This window comes from Eleutherodactylus coqui, chromosome 5 (genome assembly GCF_035609145.1).
Source record: "Eleutherodactylus coqui strain aEleCoq1 chromosome 5, aEleCoq1.hap1, whole genome shotgun sequence".
Lineage (NCBI taxonomy): Eukaryota > Metazoa > Chordata > Amphibia > Anura > Eleutherodactylidae > Eleutherodactylus > Eleutherodactylus coqui.
The window spans coordinates 42136183-42161085 of record NC_089841.1 but is presented as its reverse complement, the minus strand read 5'-3'; the positions used below and the strand labels follow the sequence as shown (position 1 = coordinate 42161085).

The following is a 24903-nucleotide window of genomic DNA, read 5'->3' as shown; positions in this document are numbered from 1 at the left end:
ATTCCCCCCCACATATTGACGTCTGTAGCTTGATCAATCCTTCTCCCGGCCTCGTCCTCGGCAGACAGATCAAGCTATAGACACTGCTGCGTGGAAGAAACAAGGACTGCATTACACAATAGTTTACCTTCAAGTCAGCCTACTAGTGACAAGAGGTGCCCAAAAGTCCCCCTGGCCTAGGAGTTGGTTGCAAATGTAACCCTTCTAGCAGCTTGGGTATTATAAGCACACGGCGACGCCAATGGGCGCAAAGCCTTCTATTACACTTCCGACCCCAATATGGGCAGAGTGGTCAATATCAGGCCGGGTCACATGAGCATATCACACAGGATGGCACCCACAAGACACGCACACGGCAAGAATCTTGGGCGCAACTATCAGACCGCACACGGACAATGCACATGTCAACCGCTATTCTCATCCGCGGCTACAGACCAGAATAGGACCATGCCGCGACTCTTCCATGCGAGTAGCCTCATAGGCTATAATGGGTCCATCTGCTGCCCGGGAAATACATGGACAGAAGATACAACCGCCTCTTGTATTGTACAATGCCGTAAATTATCAAAAATTTGCAACAAATTTTCCATCTCTGAATGTAGCAAATGGTCCAAAACGGAACATCCTGCGTTCTCCAGACTCAGCCGGATAGACTGACGTGTACAGATACGGAGCACCGCAGGAAGCTCGGACATCGTGGCGGCTCCGCTGTCAGTGTAACGTTGGTGTACACGAAGAAAATGGCGATATACAGTAAATACCAACCCACAGAATACAGAGACTGCCCCGTCTCCCCCGCCTGGGAGCGCCTGCGCTGTGTAGAATGGATCGGCATCCGTCTGCTCTCATGTGACAATTTACTTTCTCTCGGCACAAAGGCTTTTTGTTCTCCTGATGCAGGTGGGAACGGCGCAGGATTGTGATAAGCTAACACAACAGAAGGGCTGCGGGGAGAGGCAGGTTGTATCTGGGATAGAGGAGAACTAGGATCCCACAGAGGAGGGTCTACAGATACCCCTGCGCTACTGGGGGCACCATAGTGCGCCACACCTCCTCAAACTGCACAAACCTGAATACACGGTGCGGCAAAAGTCTGGACACATCCTTTTAACTGGTGCAATTAGGATAAAATTGACTTCTAATGTGTAAGTGTATTAATGGGGATTTTCTCAAACACACAGAAGTGTCAGTTTTGCCCTCTTTGTTTAGGAGTTAGGTGCGGGCAAAGTTTCACCAAGTAAAGTGTTAGAGGTGGCCACAATTCTGCGGGATGCACGTGGTTAACGGTTTCATCCAGGCTTTGTAAACTGAAGACCTGCAGGGGATATTTTTTCACAGCGCTGTAGGAGTCGCCATATTTTTCCCCCTCATACACAAGGGACTTTAAATGGCCCTAGAGATACGCATAGAGGGCCAGCAGAATCGCCACCAAGGTTGCCGGACTCCACGCCTTTGGACTCTGCGGCCATTTAAAGCCCCTTCTATATGTGGAAAGGGGGGGGAAAAAAACGAAACAAGACATGCAGTCCACCAGGTGATGAAATCACTCTGCAGGAATATCGGCCCCTGCGGACAGGAAGCTTCTTGTAGTGGCTGCAGATTAGATGGAGGTGCTGACTGGCTGACAGGAAGGGGGTCATCAATTCATGCTGCTTGCACCAAATTCTGATCTCCCATCAGCACGGGGAAACAGAAATCTGGATCCATCTGACCAGGAGATGCTTTTCCGCTGCTCAGTGATACAATTTTTGGGTTCTTTTGCCCCCCCCGGAGTCTCGTTTTTCCATTTCTCTTAGACACAATGGCGCTGGAACTGGTCTGCCGTTATATCCCCCACCCGTGAGAAGGAACGCTGAGTTGTGCGTTCAGACATGTCAGTTAGAGCACCAGCTTTGTATTTGACTGCTCATTGAACGATTCCTGACATCCTCCTCTGACCCCTTTCGGTGATGAGTTGTTTCCATCCACAGGATCCCACCCTCGCTGGATGTTTTCCTCGATCGCATCATTCTCTGTATACTCTCCACACAAATTACATGAGAAAACCCCCACGCAGTTGGCAGTGACATCCCGGCCCCGGCTAGTCTAGCACCGATGACCAGGCTGCGTTGGAAGTCGCTCAGATCGCTGGATTTTCCCATTTAGTGTGGATTCACAGTGAAACTGATCCAAGGAAACCTCGTCACAGGATTTTATGTTGCACTCCGGGGCGAAAGTTTTTATACAGGCAAGGGTCAATCATGAAAGGGCAGGGGCTCTAATAAAATTGCCCTTATGGTAAAACCGAGAGAGCCCCGCAAAAGAGAAGGGAAAGAAAAAAGAGAAAAAAGTGCCTGTACCAAGGAGGCTTGAGCACAAGCAGTGGGCAGCTGACCTTACCGCCCGGTCATACTACACCATTTAGTGTAGTTGACCTATTGATGAAGTGTGGGCACACTGGCCACACAGGGGTTAATATAGGACCTCAGGCTTTAAATTGGCTCAAGGAAAAAAAAAAAAAAAAAAATTGTGTTTGAAGTCGTCTTGAGCCCCAACAAAGGAGCCCTAATTGCAGGTGGTCGAGGCTTCAGCGTTTGATCATTTCTGTAGCGCTTAACTCATGCACTGCTTTTTAATCAGCCCGCTCCGTCCTGTCCTGCGGCCGCGCTCGCCCGTCTTTTCCCACCCTCTGACCTGCCTTTCGTCTTTCAAGTCCAAGATGCACTTACTAATCTCCAGTTTCCTCTTAGGCTGCGGTCTTTTCAGAGATTCTCATTTGTGACCTTTGCAGCAGAAGACACTTACAATAGGCCTCCCCCTTATTACCGCCACACAAAAAGCCCTATTCTTACCAATAAATAATTAAAAACAAATTAAACCATCGGCTGGGAACTTACGGCCCGTCGCATCTGAGCCTGCGCTGCCACCAGGTGAAGAGAGAAGGAGGAAAAAAAAAAGCCGAGTTCACGGCAGGGACAGACTAATAAAAACGAGAGGAGACGGGAAAAGAAAAGCTGACGGACCGGAATACAGCAACGCAATCCCTTCGTCCACATGAGGAGCGAGCGTTGCAATAACATCTGCGGGACGTGGCGGTATAATATAATATGGACAGATATACAGAGATGCATTATCTATGACTTGATGTATACCCGGCTTATGGGGACGAACAATCGGATTAGGGATTTTAATTTTCAGCCCGTGTAAAAGAAAATGAAGCCCGCGCTAATTGGCGGGTCGATAGGCGCTCGTTACACCGGGCTGAGAAGTCCCATAATGCTCATGCTAGCCTCGTGCCAAGTGACCATACTGGGCATGTAAGGGGTAACGCACCAGGATCTAGTCTTTTATGCCAAGTGATGCATCATGGTCCTGATTTCCAAGCCTGGATGCAAAGCAGGCCAACACCTAATGAATGGCCGAGAGCAAAACATGGCGACTCCTCAATTTAGAGGGTCAAACAGATTCAGAGTCGTTTCATACAGAGCGACATCTCAACCACAGATGCCACTTTACCCATAAGACAGCGGTTTTGTCAATGGCATCCAATCACATCCATCAGCGAATCCTTCTCCAGACCTCATATTATAGCCGCTCTGGGCTTCCTCTTTCAGGAGGCCACAAATGGACTGAATTTGGATCATGTGACCACTATGGTAGTCACAGGACTTCCCAACACCCATGTTGTATGATAAAAGGTCTAATGACTTTAGGACATACAACTTTCTTAATGTTTTTCTGCTCAATAGGCAAGAAACTCCGGAGCAACACAAAAACACAGCGCACAACCCGCAATGGCAAAGGGTCAAATGAAGGCCATTAGTCCTCGGATCTCCAAGTGATGGCGCCATGAAGAGGTTCTACAACGGCAGATTCCCCTTGGAGGTCAGGGAACCACTGGAGCCAAATTTTCATAGTTCTTGTCCACTTTGCTGCTACTGTAAATGCCGCGGACTTTCTGTGCAGAGGGTCCACAGGGCATTCCGTGGCAATTCCGCCCCATGTGAATCCCACCTGAAAGCTGCCAAACTCTTGTTGGCCAACAGGATGTAGGCATAAGTTACTATGAGCATACAAACCAGGCCATATCTGTTCATCTCAGTGAGAAGAGGGGAGTAAACCGCTACCAGTCGTCCCCTAGTCTCAGTTGACTCTTCTGCTAATCTCCCCTCTAACACCCCCCTGCGGCATCGATCATGCACGACCCTCCTCCATTCCGCCAATCCACCCTCTAACACCCCCTTCTTCCCTGTGGCATCACTTATGCCTAGCCATGCTTTCTTCCACCAGTCCACCCTCTAAACACCCCTCAGGCACACCCTGGCATTGCTCCCGTGACCCTCCTTTCGCCAGTCCTCCACCCTTTGGCATCCGTCACCTTCCCACTCCAGTGTCAGACCACCCTCTGTTCTGCCAGACCCCTGGGGCAGAGACTTATACCCCCTCACAAAGGGGCTGGGGCATGTAGAACACCATTTGCCTTCACATCTCCATATTAGGGAAAGTCAGGAGTCCCACATAAACATGGGGTGGCCGCTCCCACAAACATCATGTTTGACCGAATTCTCATGTATACGTCCGGAAACAACCAGGTAGATTTGCTCTTCAGGCCTTTGGTGGAAGAAGGGCGACAACTACCATGTGGGCGTAAGGATCTCTCTATATGTCCTCCAGTTCCCCCATAAATAGATACAGTAACATTTTAACAAAAAAAAAAAAAAAGGACACAAAGTAACAGAAAAAGGAAAATGTGACCTTGGAACCTACAGAGCACAAAAACAAGGGGCAGATATACAGAGAGCGGGTGAACCCGCCATAGCCAATGATGAAGTGTGCCAGCTAGAAGACATACAAGCTCACCAGGCTTATTAATGATGTGTTGGAGGAGACAATCCAGACCCTCACATAGTAAACCCCACGCATTTCACAGCCAGGACCTCACGATTCTCCATCCATCAGCGAAACACTCTGAAGCCTGGAGGTGCAAAAACAAAACCCCGAGAGCCAGTAATGTCAGGTCAATAACGTCCCATCATGCTGCACACAACCCGGACTCAGACTTATCAGTCTCCTATTCGACGGCCGTCATCACACATTACTGTCCGCAAGCGTCAGGAGAGCAAAGTCATTGTGAGCGGCGGCCGGCAAACCACTGAACATTACCTCCAGTCGTCACATGAAAGGTTCTTACTAGCCGAGAACAAACTGTGTATTCTGCCATTACTTGTAGCCTTTGTGGCTGCCATTACCGCTCCTGCCAGTCGTCCGGCTTTCAAGGCATCTTTAATGGGAAAATCGCTACAGCAATGGCCATCGTATAGGGGAGCATCAGGCAAATGTTACCGTCTGTGGGACATCCACCTCCTATAGGCCCCCAAGCATCAACAGCATTGAGAAAGCTGGGGCCATTCAACATTTCCAAACTTGCCTGACCATTAGACCTCCTGGGTGGTGTATGGCGGCACAGACCCTACAAGTCTTGATTACAGAGCCATAAGCACGCTACATACTGCCATTTGGTGGTGGTACGAGGCATGTCTTCCCCTCTACAATATGGCATTTACTGGAGAATGCCACAATTCCACATACAGACACGCAGGGGGGTACAGGAGGGTGAGGCGGCCTTAGAGGGACCACATCTACATAACCCCAACCATCACCAGTCATAGGGCTGACGCGAAGATAATCAGTCTACCAGTTTACAGTCCCGCATTCAGCATACTGGATCATAATGACCACACGAACGCCAGAGGGGGTAAAAGGCAGAGAAGACTGCTGGGTCTGCCGGAAGACTTTCCAAGCATGTTACCTCCGGCCCGCCGACCGCATACCGGAGCCTCGGACATTTCTTGCAATGTGCGATCTATAACATCGATCCACCATTGCTCTAGTTGCAGGTTTTGCGGCATAAAGAGAAAGCTTCTCGGTGGGCCGTGGTCAGATTCCACATTGAGCACCACTAAAGGTTTTCACCGGAGGAGTCGTCACAGAGAGATCGGCAAAAGGCACAAAAACTTTAAGGAACTTTTCAAGTCAAAAGTTGTTGACCTAGTTGGAAGCCGACACGGGCGACGTCACGGCCGAGCTTCTGGATTAAAGCAAATTTGACGGAGGTGAATCGCGTTCTACATTATCCCACCCAAAGTATTCGAACCCCTCATCAGTAGAATGGTTTGTGTCTTATTAACATGTCACGTGTCCTAAATCATGCAGACCCTTGGGGGTGTCAGGCATATAGTGTGACAAGAATTGCCCGCTATTGGGCACACGCATTATGCTGCTGCACACAAGCCGTCCTTTACAAAGCGCAACGCATCGGCCCATCTACAATGGTGCAAACCGTCACCATTGGAGAGCTGAGCAATGGTAGAATGTTCTATGGCAAGACCAATCAGATGCCTTTTACCCGAGTGGGTTGTGCCAACAAGCAAGCATGGCAGAGGTTCCATTAAGGTCTGGAGAGGGTTTTATGTGGCATGGTCGTCTGTTTGTTGTAGTGACAAAAACCATGAACATGGAGGTGTACCCCGACATTCTAGACTATGTGGCCATATTCTGGGGGTGGTCAGCCATACTTCCAACAAGTGCCTTGGCACAAATCCAACACCCTTTTAGGCTAGTTTGAGGATATGGATGTTCCATGATTGGACTGGCCGCACAGGCCCAACCTGAACCCTACTTAGGATGAACAGGAACGTGAAGTCAGGAAATATGAACAGTCCATCTTCCTTAAGAGAACTTGCCAGAGGTTTGGAGGATGAATGGAGGGAAATACCAACTGAAGTGTATCAGATGTTATTAGAAAGTATGCCACGGAGAGTATCCAATGTCATTAGGGCCGAAGGAGTCCCACTAAGTATTAACAGATGGATATAAGTACTATGCCCGATTTCTGCTCAGCGGTCCGTTTACGAAAACGTAAGTTGAATAACAGAGTACAAAAATGGGAGGCTCCGCACTTATCTTGTCTGCCTTGTTGTGCAGTCTGGAGAAAACCTAAAAACTTGTGGCCCTTTTACCTGTGAGGATTATCCCGGCAATGGTATGAGTGATGCCAACGATACTCGCTCTTGTGTAACAGCAGCGGAGCGGGCATCACTGGGGCCCATCGTTTGCCCAACAGTTCATAGTCCCATAAACGGACTCTTGGACCAGGTGGTGTCCACAAACATGGAATTGCTGCCTCCTTATCAGTGTTTGTCATGCTTGGAGTGGCAGCCATTGTTCTGCGAAAGCCATAAAACAATCTGTGAAGTCCTCAAATATTTGGGAATGTTGAGAATCCTCAGTGACCTCGGATTGGGTGGTGGTGGTGGTGGGGGGGGGGGGGGGGGAATAAAGACTGGGCCTGGGGCAAAGAGTACAAAGACGGGCCATAAAAAGGACTAGATAATGTGCCTGTGCTAACCACCACTGGCCAGCAATGTAAAAGGCCATTACACCACCCACAGGAAGAGGACGACTGCTGCAAGGAAGGTGGTAAGTACCCCATGTCACATTACTGGAAGCCGATTGGAGAGACTTCAAGAAGGCCGGAGAAAACCAGAGTAAGGGCAAGTTCACACAGGGCGGAAGTGCTGAGGAATCTCTATGGCAAATGCCACAGCATTTCCGCATCCAAAACAGTCAACATCCGCATCTTTGGTACAGACTGACTCAATCAGCTGCGCATCCACAGTGGATTTCGGCAGGTAAACAAAGAACTGGGAGGTGCTGCAGAATGTGCACCCCAAGGAGTGGAGTTGTGGGAGAGTTGGGTATATGATAAGAAACCATTCAGACTGATAGCCCTCCCCCCTGGGGAGACGTCCCCCGCACTTGCCCCCCCCCCCCCCCCCCTGGGGAGACGTCCCCCGCACTTGCCCTCCCCCCCCCCCCCGGGGAGACGTCCCCCGCACTTGCCCTCCCCCCCCCGGCCACAGTTTTCAGCTGTACAAGTTGGCTGCGTTGGCCAATCAGCGAGCAGGTAGTGTATTGGTGGACTAGCACTACCAAGGCACTGTAGGGATTAGTCTGAAGACTGTGTTGGCCATCTTGGATGGCCAAAAACCAGACTGTAATCCGTCAGATGGGACAGATGGCAGGGAAGTAGTAGTGCAGGTAATAACCCCCACACCCAGGACACAATGCTCTCCCTAACCAGAAGGCCACTTTAAATGCTTCTATTCTTTATTTTAATTATATATGCCATTTTCCCATAAACCTGGGCCTCACAGAATGGACGGCCATACCAGGCTAATGAGTCAGCAGACCGGATTCTCAAAAACACATGGCTAGCATTCTCCTCCATATACAGTGGAAGGACTTCGTGATTCACACAAGGTACTTATATACAGGGTTGTCCAGTTGTAAACTATTGATGGCTTATTCATAGAATAGGTCATCAGCAGTGATCTACCTCCTGCGAGCCCTGTGGATCAGCAGTGTGCCCATGCTCTTGCGCACTGAGCCAATTATTGCAGGAAGCAGACTGCTCCATTCCAATTGCAGTGGCCAGGCTTGGTACTGCAAACCAAGTTCCCACTGAAGTAAAAAGGAGGTCACAGCCTTCAATACTAAACCTGGTGGGGACACAGCGAAAGGGGATCCTGTAGATGGAAATAACCCGCCACTGAAAGGAGTCAAAGGAGGATGTCAGGAATCATTCTGACCAACAGGCTCTGCACAGTTATGAGCAGCCGAATACAATGCTGGTGCTGCAACTGTGTCCAAACACACACCTCTCCATTCCTTACCATGGATGGGATACAACAGCAGACGACTACTTCCAGCGCTGAACGATTTCATTACCTAGTGGAATCTACGCCATGACAAATGGCTGCAGTCTTGGAGGCCAAAGGAGTCCAACGTACTACAGGATGGAGGGGGGGGGGGGGGAGAGGGCTAATAAAGTGACCATTTAGTGAATTGTCAATGTTCATATTACCGCCAAGCAAACTGATTCTCTTTCCAGCTATTGCGCACCCATTAACCCCTCAGGGTGCGGCAGCTTTTGTTCACATTAGCTTTTCTGTTACAATTAAAAAAAAAAAAAAAAAAAAGGTAAATACACACGAGGATAATAAAGTGCAAGGACCTGCAATCCCACGGGACCACCAGGGACTGTAGCCACCGCTGCGGGTCAACTGTATACATTGTATCCCTGACACAACGTTCTGCAGCCTCCTCTCTGCCCCGAAGGCCACACACCCCTCCGCGTTCGGAGAAGGAAACCCCCTACGATTGTTGACAGAACAAGCCGCCGAGTCCTCTGGAAGTCACATGTTCAGAGCAAATGACAATGTTCAACAGATCCCACGTCCCGCCAACATAATCATAACCGTCGCTACGAACGGTCACGGAAAGTAAATCCTGTTAGTTCACATATCATTGACACTCGGCAGGTCTCAGAAAACACTTCTCACAGTATCTATAGGGGCCGCTTCTATAAGCCTACAGCTCTTAAAGTGACCCCACTCCCAGGACAGCGCAGTAGTACGAGCCCCTCGCAGCACTATTCATGTCCCCGCTGCATTAAGAATAGACGGAGCGACACATTTTAGTCCAAGTTTACACTCCACTGCCAAAATTACATCGCCCTTATATTTATATTTCCTGCCGACATCGCCAAATAAGGCCACGGACCAACACGGCCGCCGCAGCCACTGACCGTGCGCGTCTAGGGATCTGGCTTTGGCTATCCTTGAAGTTAGTTTGTGCGTCCCATGACCCGATAAGACTTATGGGTTAGATACCTCTTCTGTACACATTAGAAGACAAGGGTGTCAGCAGCAACCCCCACTCCGGTAAACCCAGCCCTTCCTTGTATTTCATGGCCACCATGAATTTAAAGGGGTTGATCCACAAAAAGAAGTTACCCTCCATTCGCAAAATATGGGAAAACCCCGGACCACCAAGAGAAGGGGGGTCCCAAAGGTCCCTAAGTGAAAGGCGCAGTCAAATGTACACACTGCTAGCCCATTCACTTCAACAGGACTGCCTGAGATAACGAGCACTTGTACACGACCATCTCTGGTGGTCCCATTGAAATGAATGGCGCAGAGGTGAGCATGTGATGCGCCGGACCCCCATTTATGAATGCTGGAGGTCAGAGTGGCCGGACCTCCACTGATCAGGCAGTAGATAACATTTTCATGCGACAACCCTTTTATATGATTATCCAGTGTAGAAAACCCATCTCATACCCCCAAGTTAATAGGGAGGGGGGGGGGGGGTCCTTTGTTCAGGAACTGAGGATGGTTATAAAGTGTCTAGTATTACAAACACAACTCAGTTATGTGAATGGACCCTGTAATACTTCATTTCTCCTGCGGAGGTGCTGTAGGAAAACTAAATACTGTCAAAGGTACCCCACAGATAAGAGCTGGAGGTCCCACAGGGGGACGCTGATCAGTTTATTGTCAAGACCCCCTTCTAACAAGCAGGCATTGTCCAATGCAGACACCCAAGGCAGGGGTATAATACTACATTTGCACTGCAGCTGGGAATTTGCTACAATGTATCCAACCACAGCTAGAATAAACGATCTGTCGGCATTCAGTTTCCGATCGTTCCTGCATTACCAGATTACCCCTCTAAATAAATATTTCCCAAGATGATAGAAGAGCGCCACTAAGACAGCGCTGCCCGGAGGCTGCCGCCCCATCATGTGACCTGAACAGAGGTTAACAGTTAGTAAAAAGGCCCCTGATTTCCTGACAAGTCATAAGTTTGCCTGCAGCCGGCAGCACCATATCACAAGACTCCAGAAGCAACGTGCAAACCTCAACGTGAGAACTACACCGAGCGCTGCAGAGGCCTCTGTGGTCACGAGGACATGGCAGCGTTGTCAGGGGCAATACTGGGCGAAAAACAAATACTGCCCCTGGTTTTAGTTAGACCACACTACTAGAGCGTTCCTGCTGGCCCATCATCAGCGTGTATTATAGGGCTCCTCTAGAGGTGCGTCATCAGAGCATGCTATAGGGGCTGGGGTACACAGGCAGCCCCCTCCTATATGGGACCCCCGCTATGAGTCAGCTCTGGAGACCTCCACAAGATCATGTGACAATATGTCCCCTGCAGCATGCTGGTAGTTGTAGTTTTGCAGCAGCTGGATACTATGTTAGATGCTGGGCCTCCCCTTCTAGCGCGGTCAGCCGCCCATCTTCCACACGAAGCCCCTCGGACGGTCAGCCACCCATCTTCCACACGAAGCCCCTCGGACGGTCAGCCGCCCATCTTCCACACGAAGCCCCTCGGACGGTCAGCCGCCCATCTTCCACACGAAGCCCCTCGGACGGTCAGCCGCCCATCTTCCACACGAAGCCCCTCGGACGGTCAGCCGCCCATCTTCCACACGAAGCCCCTCGGACGGTCAGCCGCCCATCTTCCACACGAAGCCCCTCGGACGGTCAGCCGCCCATCTTCCACACGAAGCCCCTCGGACGGTCAGCCGCCCATCTTCCACACGAAGCCCCTCGGACGCTCAGCCGCCCATCTTCCACGAAGCCCCTCGGACAAGTCATCGCCGGCTTTTCCTCATTCCTGAATTATAAACAATGCTTTACGGAGATTAGAGTGAACATGGAGAACTATTGCGCGGTCACCTGTCATGTTCAGGACCAGAATAATAAGAGGTCTTAATGTTTTCTGACACCATCGCTGGGACGAGGCAGAAAACCGAACGGAGCCAAGTCATCCAAGAGGCGCAGTAATTACGTGCGCCCGCCGAGCCACGCTCACGGAAGACGATGCTGTAGAGGACGAAAACCACCCAAGGTTATGTTCACACCTGGAGCTCAACACAAAACGCTCTGCATGATTTCCGCCTCTAAAACCGATGAAAAAGTCCGCCGCGGTTTTGACACGAACGCTTGTATATTATCAGGGCAAAATCTGCATACGGAATTGTGCCAAACAGCAGATTGCTGCAGATTCTTACACGGTTTGAGGCAGAAGTCGCTGCTAGAGATAACCTCAGGGTGCGTTCACAGCGTTATGGCCACGTGCTGCGGATTGTAGTGCGAAGCGCACATCAAAAGCTGTCTGCGAAACCTTGGTTTTTAGGCGCAGATACGCACCCAAGCGCGGCGTCACGTATTTTGAAGTCCCATTGATTACAAAGACAACGTCCAATGCTGGAAAACAAAAATACGCGTCGCAGAAATAGAGACGCATCACTTTTAAGTCCGTGTCAGGAGGGGGCATAGCATGCCATGGTAAAAGGATTCTCCAGGCACACGAGTGGAAACCAATTGCGGTTTGCACTTGCGATTTTTCTTCTTTTCATCCGCAGCATGCTCCATTTTACTGCAGAATCCGACCGGCCCGCAGAATTCGGCAACGGTTTTTAGAGGTGGAGTTCACGCTGGAGCAGCCGCGCCGGATTGCGCCATGTGAGCACACCTAGCAGAATCTTTGAGCTCTCCACAGCCGCCTGGGGGGTCACTGATTGGCATGGTCCCCATTGTTATAGAGGAGCCCCAGATACTATTCAGGTTTGCTTTCCATCGGACGGAGATTCCACAGCATTACCGCCCCGTGTAAATATACCTTCGGGTCTGTCCATACGGGGTATTCTGGCACGTACGCAGCATCAAGATACATTTACAATATGCATCCCATTAACGCTTCCCCCGCTTTATTTAAAATGTGTCTCGGGAAAATAAAACTTACATCACTTGTTTGTTTTCCGCATTCAATTTGGTCTTTGCAATCAGCGGGACTTCAAAATACACGATACCAGGTTCAGACGAGCATTGTGGACACCTAAAAACCAAGAGTTCAGGGGGTGCAAGTACCGCCCCTAAAGTATAATGGAGAGAGGCCTGCCAGCATGGACAGCTCATCGCTGCACACAAGACCCCCAACATCAGGACTAGTGGGCTACCACATATCCCTATTTGCACTATGTTATTAGCGGAGTAACGCGATTTATTGCAGGCTCTAATGGCCATTTATTGTATAACGTACAACTCTCTAATAGACCGCCATCATAGATCTCTAAGATATGTTAATATCTCTGCTTGCAGTAGGGGATAACAAATAGTCAGGTGATAGCTGCAGGTAAGCGGCTTGCTGCAGCCCAGTTATCAGTAATGTGTCTTCCAATAAGCCGCACTTGTGTCCATCACATGACCATTAACAATGAAGGAGGCCAGGCTCACAGGGATGTCATTCGCTGCCCGACACCTGCGAGAGAAACGCACGCAGCAAGTACGCAATGACAACGCGATTTTTTTTCATGCACCCATATTTATGGCGATTCATACGAGTGGCGCAATGTAAGTTTACGGCTGATAGCTACTGCGTATTACGCATACAAAATACACGTGTATAATACGCAATCGGCATACGGTCGCGTGAGCCCGGCCTTACAGCAAGCAAAAATATTGCAAGGAACTGCTATATACATAGGATACAACTATATCCAGTGTAGACAATGCTCTGTGAGCTAAACACATCTCTCGGCTAGTTTGCTACAACATATCAGTCTGTTTAGCTCACAGAGCATTGTCTACACTGGATATAATTGTATCCACTTCTCAGCTGAGAGCAGGACTAGCTATGTACAATGTATCAGTCTGGAGTCCGGGCTGTTTAGCTCACAGAGCATTGTCTACACTGGATACACTCCCCAGCTCAGTGCAGAACTAGCTATGTGCAATGTTACTGCATCTGATAGGAAAGTGTTGTCATTCACTGACAGTAAGCAGAGAAAACAGTGAAAGAGTAGTGAAGAATTGAAACAAAGTATATTAGAAAGCTTTAGGACATCCTTTAGATAAAACCAAAAACCACCTTTTGTGCAGTGGGCGTCTTTCCCACGCCCGCGTGTCCGTGTTATCTGGTCGGAGATCAGAGCGGGTGCAGGAAGTGACTGGTCGGTGAGGTTATTCTTGGAGTCCTCCACCGGGTGCCTTCGCAGAAATCCCAACCTGTCCCAGGGCCGCCCTCACATTAACTCCCTGGAAGGAGCCCAGCACCTGATTAGGTGCTCCACACCGACAGACTCATCAACTTTACATAACCTCGAGGTCAGTTTCGGGTCCCGGTGCTGAAACTGGGACACAAACCAAGTATTCCAGGCATGCACCCACTACTCCCGGCTGCACAGGATCAGCAGTTCCCAGCGCCGCGGCCATTGACTGAAACGCTCCACAGTTTACAGTGTCCACAAGTCAGGGGTGTGCGTACCTAGTGACATCAGCAACACAGCGCCCCCCTCTGATCGGGGACATTAAGGACTAGAACACATGAGCACGCCGTGATCAGCACCAGAAATGGTCCACACTGCACAGGAGGTACAACAAAGCCTGCGTCGCACATATAGGAGACGGCAAAGGCGGCCATATAGTTGGGCAAGAACCATAGGGATGCCACACATGTGCCTTTCCCATAGCAGCCCTACCCAATTACACAGCAATAAACCCCGCTCTGGCATTACAGCCCTCGTTGCATCATCCCTGCGGGTCAGGGCACACGTGGAGCTCCAACAACCGGAAGGTGACGGCACAAGGACTAATGACATGTATGCCCAACCGGCCCAATAGGTGAGAAGTGCTCCCCGGGGAACCCCAGCAACCCCAACAAAGTGTGATCACCACTTCAGTCAGTGTTATAGTGTCCCATACAAGGGAACACCATGGGAGTGGGGGTGTACAGGGAGACCCCCACCACTCTCTCAAGAGATTCGGGTGCTGCGTTCTCACGATCCAAGCGGTCGGACCACCTAATATTTTGGTATTTGGGTGTGATAACCCCTTTAATGAGGTTGTGCAAGATTAGACAAAGTGATCAGCCTTATCAGCAGACCCATTGAAGTGACTGGAAAGTATTGCGCATGCTTGGTTGCCGCGCCATTTAAGCTCCTCCTCAGCGTGGGGATGCAGTGAAGAGGAAAAAGGGGGCAGGGGACCACTATTCTTGGCACCCCAATTTCTCCCTGATCAGAGCATATAACCACTATTCTGTGATTAAGTGAAAAGTACTAAGCTGCAATACCAGACACAACCTGTAGACAAGAATGGCGCCATTTCTTTAAAAAAAAAAAAAAAAAAAAGGGCACAACACTAGTAGACCTTTTTCTCTGGTCCTGAACTACTTGTCCAACCCCAATGTAACCCAGTTACCTTAAAAACTTCCTTGCTCCCCCACATGCCTGCACAATTCACATTTTGTGCTTCCGACCACAACCATTTCCGATTCCTAGCCTTCTTCACACCTATGACTCATTGCCAGCAGAAGATGCACCCCCCCCCCCACCTCCTTGTAAGAACCCAGTGGTCTGATCAGAATAGCACATACTGTGAACCACCAGATAAGACGCAGAGACATCTGTCGCGGTTCGTAGGTCATTATGAGCATACGCACCATCAACCAATGAAGGCACACGCGCTTGCTTGTGATTGCTCCAACTGGTCCTGTCCCTCCACGCCCAAAATTTACATTTCTGCTAACGTCAGCGATCCACAGATCAGGCCAGAAGAATGGGTAACCCTATGGAAGGGACGCCAACGGAAGAGGAGACCGCGCATACGCCGCCTACATGACTGTCGGATGCGGCGATTCCAACAAGTGGCATACATCCATATTGTGAGGTTTATCCACCAGACCGATTGAAGAATAGCGAAAACAATACCGGGGGACGACTAGTCATATGTTCCTCCATCTCTACGACAATTCGTACGGGGCGGAGGCGGTCGAGGGCGCCGCTGAATTCCTCTCCGCTCGTGTGTGGATGTGACTTCTGTTCTGCAGCGCTGACTCCCGACACCAAGAAACATTATGTCCATCATGGTGGGAGCGGCTCTCCAAGAACGCCTTCACTGGTGTGGGGGCGGGTCACGGACCACCATACCGGCCGCAGACGCCATATGGAGGTCATTCTGGTGAGCACTAGTGACAGGCCACATTACTGTACACAGAACACACATTTAAAGGGCAACTACACAATTACAGAAGAGCTTTATTACTTAAATCTACATAACACGGGAAGACCTCTGCAGCTTTTCTATAGTTTAGTAATATGACAACAAAATGCTAAATTATGAGCCCTTTCCTGTTACCAGACAGCAGTGCATTGTGGGAAGAGCCTGAAGTGTAAATAAACCGCATACAGGAGGAGGAACAAGCAAAGATTGGGTTGTCTCTGGGTGTGACTGGAGGAGGGAACAGATCAGAGCAAGAAGAGAAGCAAAATAAAAGTTACAAAGTTACTCAACTCTATGTTTTTGGGAAGGGGGGGGGGGGGGGGGTGTTCAATGGTGAATTGTCGGCCAGAAGGTGGAGCTTCCTTGCAGGACAAGTCACGAGCTTCACTCTATTGGGCAAAAATATACCACTTTTTTCTTCTACAAGTCTGATCGGTGATTGTCCGTATGGGGTAAAGAACGCGGCCAAAAGTGATGGGATCGTCGTCCTTCCACCTCCTTGGCTACAAGTCTTCCAGTGCACAGACACCAACTGATTAATCCTCCTCCGACCGCTCAGTCAGCCTGACGTTTAGGCAAACTAGAAGTAACCGCAAACATCCGATACTCCCCATGGTTACAGGTTTGGGCGCAGTTTCGTGCCCCGGCTGCTGAGCATGTTCTTTGCTGACAGATTCAGAAACCAAAAATCGCAGCACATCCAAAGTTTGGGCGACTTCTGGGCGAAAACCGTTCATTTGAATATCGGTATGCATAAAAAAATGAAAAAGTAAAAGAAAAAAAAAAAAACTATGCCAGAGTGAATTTACCCGGAGGGCTTGTCACATGAGCGATACGGGGACAAGTTTCTCGGCCCGCTATCACCCAGCAGTGGAAGCCAGAGCGAATCCGGGATCACGCCTCAAGAACATGGATGGTCTTCACCCCATCAGATCTGCCAGCGACGGCCGCCACAGACGGGCCGTAGGTCCGGACCACGTGTATAAGATATACAAAGACTTCTCCAGAGCAGCACCAGTCCTCTGGAACGCGCTACCAAAAAATTTCAGGACAATCATTGAAACACTAAACTGCAGGCGTGCTCTAAAAACACACCTTCAGGGAGGCATACCGTAACCCATTTAACCAAACCCCCCTGTTCTCCGCCTGATAACATGCTCCCTGACCTACCGACTGCAATCCCTGCTAGCCGTAATCAACCGCCCCCTGCAGTCAACCCGATTCCGCCACTATATGGCCTGACCATTGTCTATGTGTATCACCCCTCACTCTCCACCTCGCCATACCGTGCACATCTCCACCTCGCCATACCGTGTACATCTCCAGCCCCTTTACCTTCTGTATCACCCCACTATTTGTAGTATGTAAGCTCGTTGGAGCAGGACCCTCACCCCTACTGTCTCCATCAACTGATTACTATGTAACCGTGGTCATCTTCTATTTCCCCTGTATTGCAAGCGCTGCGGAATATGTTGGCGCTATATAAATAAAGGTTATATACGTAACCCCGCAGACAGTAGGTCTGCACCACGTGTATAAGATATACGTAACCCCGAGGACACTAGAGACAGTGCAGCCGGGATGAGACGGGGCGCTGGCTTTCTGGTAAGACTCGCTATCTGCGCTTCAGTTTCCGGCTCATCCTATTAGCGGATCTGATGTTATTTCTGGCCGGGTTTATTTCAGAGGATCAGGGAGAACGCCGCGTCCGTCCGTCGCCCCCTGAGATACCATGTGGGGAACGGACAAGATAACGCTGCGGAGTCGGACGAGCACCACGCAAAGTGCAGGGAGAATTCTGCGTCCGTCCGCCACCCCATCAGATACCATGTGGGGAACTGACAAAATAAGGCCGCGGAGCCGGACGAGCACCACGCAAAGTGCAGGGAGAACGCTGCGTCCGTCCGTCGCCCCCTCAGATACCATGTGGGGAACGGACAAAATAACACTGTAGAGCCGGCCGAGCACCAGGCAACGTGCAGGGAGAACACCGCGTCTGTCGCCCCCTCAGATACAATGTGGGGAACGGACAAGATAACACTGTAGAGCCAGCCGGGCAACGTGCAGGGAGGATTCCGCGTCCGTCCGCCGCCCCTCAGATACCATGTGGGGAACGAACAAGATAACGCTGTGGAGCCGGACGAGAGCCGGGCAACGTGCAGGGAGAACGCCGTGTCTGTCCGCCGCCCCCTCAGATACCATGTGGGGAACGGACATAATGCTGTCGAGCGGGCCGGGCAACGGTTTGACACATTTGTCTAGGTTTTATTCTTTTGTCATTAGGCCCCGGCCCTGTCACATATGTCTAGAAGACTGGCGTCCCATCGGAGGTGCACCGCCACATAGACCTCTACATACCCAGCACAAACATGCAGGAAGAGAGCGGGCACCAGCTTCCATATGCCACACAGCAGGAATGACCAACGAGCCTCACAGATATCTACATCTTCAGCGCCCCGGTCCGCTCGCGGTTGGCTCTTCCCTGTATGACAACTCCCTGTGACCCCAGAGCAAAAAAATCATACGACAAGTTTCACTGTGAATCCACAGATGGGAGAATCCAGCGATCGGACTTATTCCAAGGAGGCCGGGTCATCGGAGGAGATTATACCAAGAATGGCGCGATCGAGGAAACATTCAGCAAGAGGGAATCTTGTGGATGGAAACAACTCCTCACCGAAAAGGGGTCAGAGGAGGGTGTCAGGAATCGTTCTGATGAACAGGCAGAGGCCAGTCCAGAGACACCAGATACAACACTGGTGCTCCAACCAACATGTCCGAATGCAGAACCCGCCGCTCCTTCTCACGGATGGGCTATAACAGCAGACGACCAGCTCCAGCACCATTGTGGCTAAGAGAAACAGAAAGGCGAGACCCCAGAGGGCAAAAGAGCGCTCCCCAGCATGTGCCCAGCTGCTGGTCAGGTGATGCCACTTCGGTACCAACTGGCATCATTTCCTGCTATGAACACCCCCTTAGACAGCTCCAGCAAGGAACTCCTGCCACATTGGGACCACTTGAGTAGTAGCACCCCTCCCCCAACAAGGAAATATAGGGGGTTAGTAAATGGGGAACGACGTGATCTAATGGGGTCCGTTCAGCCTTTTACAGGATGAAATAGCGCGTTTTTGTTTTAGGGCAGCATTAAAAACGACGCAAGTGGGTGTAAGCCCTCAAAGAAGAAATTGGTAACGGAGACGCTGAATGTGCCCTCTGATGCGGATGGGACCGCAGCTTGCGGCGCGCTCACACAGGGGGCGGATTTAGTGTCGGCCCATGAAAATAGCCCATATTCACAGACTGATTGTGGGACGATTGTGGCCCTTTTTGCACCCGTAAAGCGGATTCAGACAACATGCAAACACAAAACCAACAAGGCGGTCCCTAGGATTTTGCGCACACATCACGCATGCGCACCGCGGTCCCACCGACGCAAACTGCCCGGTTCTGTCCACACCACGGACATGCCGCTTTATCACATGACTGTATACACGCCGGAATACCCCAACACAAAAATACTCACGCAACAGTATTCCCACCCGTGTGAGCCCTGAGCCAAGGGCAGTCAGGGCACCTGCGGGCAGAAGAGCTCACAATCTACGTCGGACGGAGTTACTCTGTACAGCGGGACTACCAGATGTCACACTCCTTGCCACTGCAGTGATTTACGACACAAAGCTGCAGCTGTCAGGGCATGCTGCTACTTGTTGTCCTCCAACCCTCAGCGGACGGGTAACAGGACACACGAGTTATGTGACCCACGGTGGGGGATGGGACGCTCACATCCTGCAGCCCGCACCCTATACACTGCAGCTGTGGCCACTACAGCTCCCAGCATGCCCCTGACAGACGGCTGATATGCTGGGACTTGTAGTGCTGGACGTCGCCAATTACATCAATGCATAAAAAAAAAGGGGAGAACCACCATGGGACAGCCGCCCTCCCAGGTGTTACGTGGGGTCATGTCCTTCTGTCCCAGGAGCCCCCCAATGTGCACGTACCCCATAACCTCTCGCAGTATGTATAAACACAGGTCGTCCAGCACTGTATGGCGGTACTCCTACCTGCAGACACTACACCATCCTCCCCCGACAGGTAGTGTCTCCAGGAGGGCAGTATACACAGACACAGGTCGTGCAGCACTGTATGGCAGTACTGCTACCTGCAGACACACCACACACACACGTAGTCCAGCACTGTATGGCGGTACTACTACCTACGGACACTACGTCATCGTCCTCCGCCAGGTAGTGTCTCCTCCGGCAGGTAGGATATATACCTACACACAAAACACACAGGTCGTGCAGCACTGTATGGCAGTACTGCTACCTGCAGACACCACACACACACACGTCGTCCAGCACTGTATGGCAGTACTCCTACCTGCAGACACTACGCCATCGTCCCCCGCCAGGTAGGACACACACACACACACACACACACACACACACACACACACAGTCCAGCACTGTATGGCAGTACTCCTACCTGCAGACACTACGCCATCTTCCACCGCCAGGTGTAATATATACAGACACACAGGTCGTCCAGCACTGTATGGCGGTACACCTACCTGCAGACACTACACCATCGTCCCCCGCCAGGTAGCGTCTCCAGGAGGGCAGCGCAGACAGAGCAGCATTGTGCGCTCCAGATGAAGAGGCGGCGAGGCAGCTGACAGGAAGAGTCGCTCCGTGACCCCGATGTTTGCACAGCAGCGCTGCACATACGGTTTTATCTCCATTAACCCCTTCCGCCCCAGATCTTCCCCAGGGAGGGGGGAGGAGGCGAAACAAAGGCATTAATTCAAAGCCTTAACCAGTCGGCATGTAGTGAGCAGTTAGTGAGATGCCACAGTACATCTGTGCCCGGCCTGCCGGTGGCATCTGGCGTCCTCGGGGGCAACCGGCATTTGCATAATTAATGAATGCACAGTATTGGAGCGCGGCGCTGACGAGGGGCTTATCGACAAGCCCACCGAAACTTACACTAAGGAGCAACTGCAGCGGGCAGAAAGCAAATGCCATTCCGATGGTGGGACTGCGCCCAGGTGTGCCCCCCACTGACTCCATACCCTGCAGCTGTCCCCTCTACAGCCCACCCTGAAGGGCTCCCAACAGGACGGTAACAGGCTCAGATGTATATGTAGCAGAGCCGAGTCCGCGCACACGCTGCTTGCTGTCAGAATGGAAATCCAGATAGAATCACATCCAACCCTCGTCCTGTTACACAGCTGAGCGTTTGTTACAGTTGCGCCCAGGGCTGGATTTCCAGCCTCCCAATGTAAACAAGCAGGTTGCCATTCACTGACAGCAAGCAGAGATCTTAGTGAAAAAGTGGAGCCATTCATTATAGCAGAATTGCTGGTTTGCTTAAAGCCAAAAACGCTTTTAACCCTTTAGTAACACAACAACATAACTCAGCTCTGCTACATCCATACATATCACCACCGTACGCGCAGCGGCCTTAACGGAAAAATCTCCACTACACAGTGACACTTAAGGCGGCCATCGTGAACACGAACGCGGCTGCACAGCGCCACAAGTGACCTTAGTTGTGAATTTCTTGCCAAATTGTGTTTCGGTTCACCATTTTCATCACCGCCCGCTTGCTGTCAGTGAATAGGATCCTTCTAGGAGTACACACCTATCACAGCGGAACATGTACTAAAACCGTGCCCGCTCTGGGCGCCGCTTTATCCGCGTTCGCTCACATCTGCATCAGCGGGGGACGCACATAGAATATGCGCCACATTACACGGCGCCAACTGACAGACAGCCATAACGGGGTCATCAGGTTTCAGCGGTTGTACCGAAAACACATAACCTGATGCAAACAAGTCAATTCTGTTACAATGTATCAGCGCAGATAATCAGCCTCATGCAGGGCAACAAGCAATCCACAGTCACTGCCAGCAAGCAGAGGTCTTGGCGAGACGTGAAGCCAAAGGAAGGTTATGATTTATTGACCAAAAACTAAAGACACATTTAACTCTTTAGCAACACAAGGCAGCGAACTCAGCTCTGCTACATCTGTACGTCGAAGGGAGCGTACGGCACTCCGAGGAGCGACGACTCCACAACGCATCGCGGTACAATCCTCTACGCTAAACATGATGGCGGCCGCACGGCGACAGGGACGCACTACATCATTTTCTGCGCTTCACGCCAGCAGCTGCCGGTTACGTATCAGTAAGCCGTCCGTCACATGACGGCGCAGGGATGATCCGGCAGAAACGGGGACCCTTTTTCGTACGCTTTCCACAGGGGGGGGGGGGGGGGGGGGGGGCACACGGTCGTCCCGCACATTATTATTTTTTTTCTTAATCGAATCAAGACAGAACCGGACTTACGTGAAAAACACACCCGTGCGAATAAGACGCGATACAACTACAGTTCTGGCTGCTGCTTGTTGTCAGGGAATTGACGCCTCACCCCACATACACCCGCAGCATTCGCTACACCGCCATCTTGGAGGACGCTCACATCTGCGTCAGCGAATATAGCAATGGAAAAAAAAACGTAGGAGTCCCATCAGGGATGCGAGCGGCGCACAATGGATACCGTGTCCGCTAAGTGCCCTTTTTGACATTACTGGAGGAACAAGTCTGTTCTGATTTCGTTACAATGTATCAGCGCAGCGCCTTCTGTATAACCAGACACAATGTAGGAGGATCGTAAACGAGGAGTTCCCATTCACTGACAGCAAGCAGCGATCTCGTGACCCTGGGAAGCAGGCTTATGTACTTGCATAAAGCCAAAGACGCATTTAACTCTTTAGTAACAATACAGCAACAGAGCGCAGCGACGCACTCAGCTCTGCTACATCCATACATACAGCCCCCACATGTACGCGCAGGGCGCCCCCAGGTGGAGCCGGCTGCACGGTCACTTCTCTACAGACACGCCGCCGCGCAGAGCTCAACACCCTCACCGTGCGCCGGCGGACGTGACTAAAGCCACTGAACAGCGCCCTCTCCGCACGACTAAAGTCCAAGTACAAACGGGAGGGGGGAAACAGTGTGAAGAAGCCTTGATCCAACCTGCAGCTCGCTTCCTGCTTGCTGTCAGTGAATGGAAACCATTCTAAATAGACATGCTGGATAAAACCATCTGAACATTCGCTGCTCCGCTGTCCGGTCGGCGCGACGCTTCGTTAGCCTGGCATCAGGCGTTCGCAGGGAGAAAAACCAAATACAAGGGATATTACGGAAGCGAGTGGCGCAGCGCCCGGCGCTAACTATAAAGGGCTCTGCTGGGTTTGCGCTGTTGCACCGTGGAAAAGAATAAATAAAAATGGCGCTTGTGTTACCTAGTCCAATACGAACACACCAGCACAAGCCTCCGTCCGGATTCTGTTACAATGTGTCGGCGCAGGTCATAAACGTATCCGTATTACCGGTGACTGCAGCCGGATGGTAAGGAGGATTTCACAAACTCTGCTTGCAAATTATTCCCATTCACTGACAGCAAGCAGAGGTCTTGCAAAAAAAGCAATAAGGTACTTGGAAACAATGTTGTAACTTTCCTGGGAAACGCTGGGCGCTGCAGCCGCAGGGCATGCTGGGAGTTGTAGTCCCCCAACGCCACTCAGCTCCCCGCCTCACCCCCGGCCCCACGTACCCGCTGCTCCCGGGCTCCTCGGCCTCTCCGGGCTCCGTGTCGCCGCTGCCCCCCGCTCCGGGCTCCGGCTCTGCCCGCAGCCGCTCCGCCTCCACACTTCGCACTCTGCGCAGATGCTTCCGCCTCCAGTCCGCCGCTCGGGCCTCCTCGGCCTCCGCTTCGCCGCTCTCCGCACTGCCGGGCTCCACCACGCCGCCCGCGGCTGCGCCTATTCCGGCCGCCGAGCTCCGAGTCCCCGCCGCAGCCGCCATCTTCCCCGGGCAGGTTTACATCCGTGCGGACCCGCCCAGGCGAGGGGTGTGGCCAAGAGGCGAAGGGGTGAGGTCTACCACTGCGGAGTTTACGTAACCTGCGAGCGGCCAGGTACGTAAATGGCGTAGTCGTGTCCGTCCTCACGTCTCGCCGCTGTCGTACGTGCCACGGGGTCCGCTCACCGGGTTGTGGGGTCAGTAACCGGATGTGTGAGCAGCGGGGGAGCCGGTCACCTGTGTGCCGGCTGTTACGTACTCAGCGCAGGCGGTGTGAGGAATGTTACGTAAAAGGCGTAGTGCACAGGTGGGGAGTTACGTAGAGTGCGTAAGCGGGAGTGGGCGGGAAATGCCGCCTACATGAGGCGGACGGGAGGGCGGCGACGAGTTCAAACTGTCTGCTACCTGCTGGCTGCAGCCGGGTCAGCTCTGCTACATGTGGGAGTAGTGCAGCCCTTGCCAGCCTGGCAGCTCACTGCAGGAGGAATACAATGCCAGCCTGGTTTACTGCTGTGTCAGTGTATATTCATGGAGATACAAGTCCTGCAGGGTAAAGGAAGGGCTGGAAAACTGCAATCCCAACCATAGAGCAATGGCCGCGTCTGCGAAGCGTGAAAATAAAGCGTTTTGTGTGGTTGTGACCCGTATTCTGAGATATAATTATAATAATGTAGATTCCACAAGCCTCTACTAGCGGGGCGCTCAGTGTGACTACAGAAGGGCGCCCTCACACCAACATGGTGGTACAGCATATTACATGCACAGGTTTTACGTGCGTAATACCCTGTACATATCTGCCTTAGGCTGCCATGTTGCCGCTCACACATATAGCACGAAATACGTGCGCAATAAAGGTTACGGCGCACGTTCTATCTTGGAGTAATCACACGCATATTCACGCCAACGCTGCAGTGACTGACCCCCTATACTACAGAACAGCAGTGACAGACCCCCATACTGCCGAATAGCAGTGACTGACCCCCTATATTACAGAACAGCAGTGACTGACCCCCTATATTACAGAACAGCAGTGACTGACCCCCATAATGCCGAACAGCAGTGACTGACCCCCTATACTACAGAACAGCAGTGACTGACCCCCATAATGCCGAACAGCATGACTGACCCCCTATACTACAG

General features: G+C 51.4%; 1 protein-coding gene across 3 annotated transcripts in view; it reads right to left on the bottom strand.

Annotated features, from left to right (window-relative positions):
- MAP3K1 (mitogen-activated protein kinase kinase kinase 1) overlaps positions 1-23786 on the bottom strand; it is a 50071-nt gene extending 26285 nt beyond the window's left edge. For 2 of the 3 annotated variants that reach the window (XM_066602372.1, XM_066602373.1), the window contains exon 1: positions 23516-23786. In XM_066602372.1, coding sequence (XP_066458469.1) covers positions 23516-23766 — 251 coding nt within the window. In that variant the 5' untranslated portion in view covers positions 23767-23786. Of the gene's footprint in view, positions 1-13761; positions 13883-23515 lie in introns of those variants that run through there. The other variant, XM_066602375.1, reaches the window with a different exon arrangement.
- Positions 23787-24903: the final 1117 nt, after the last annotated feature.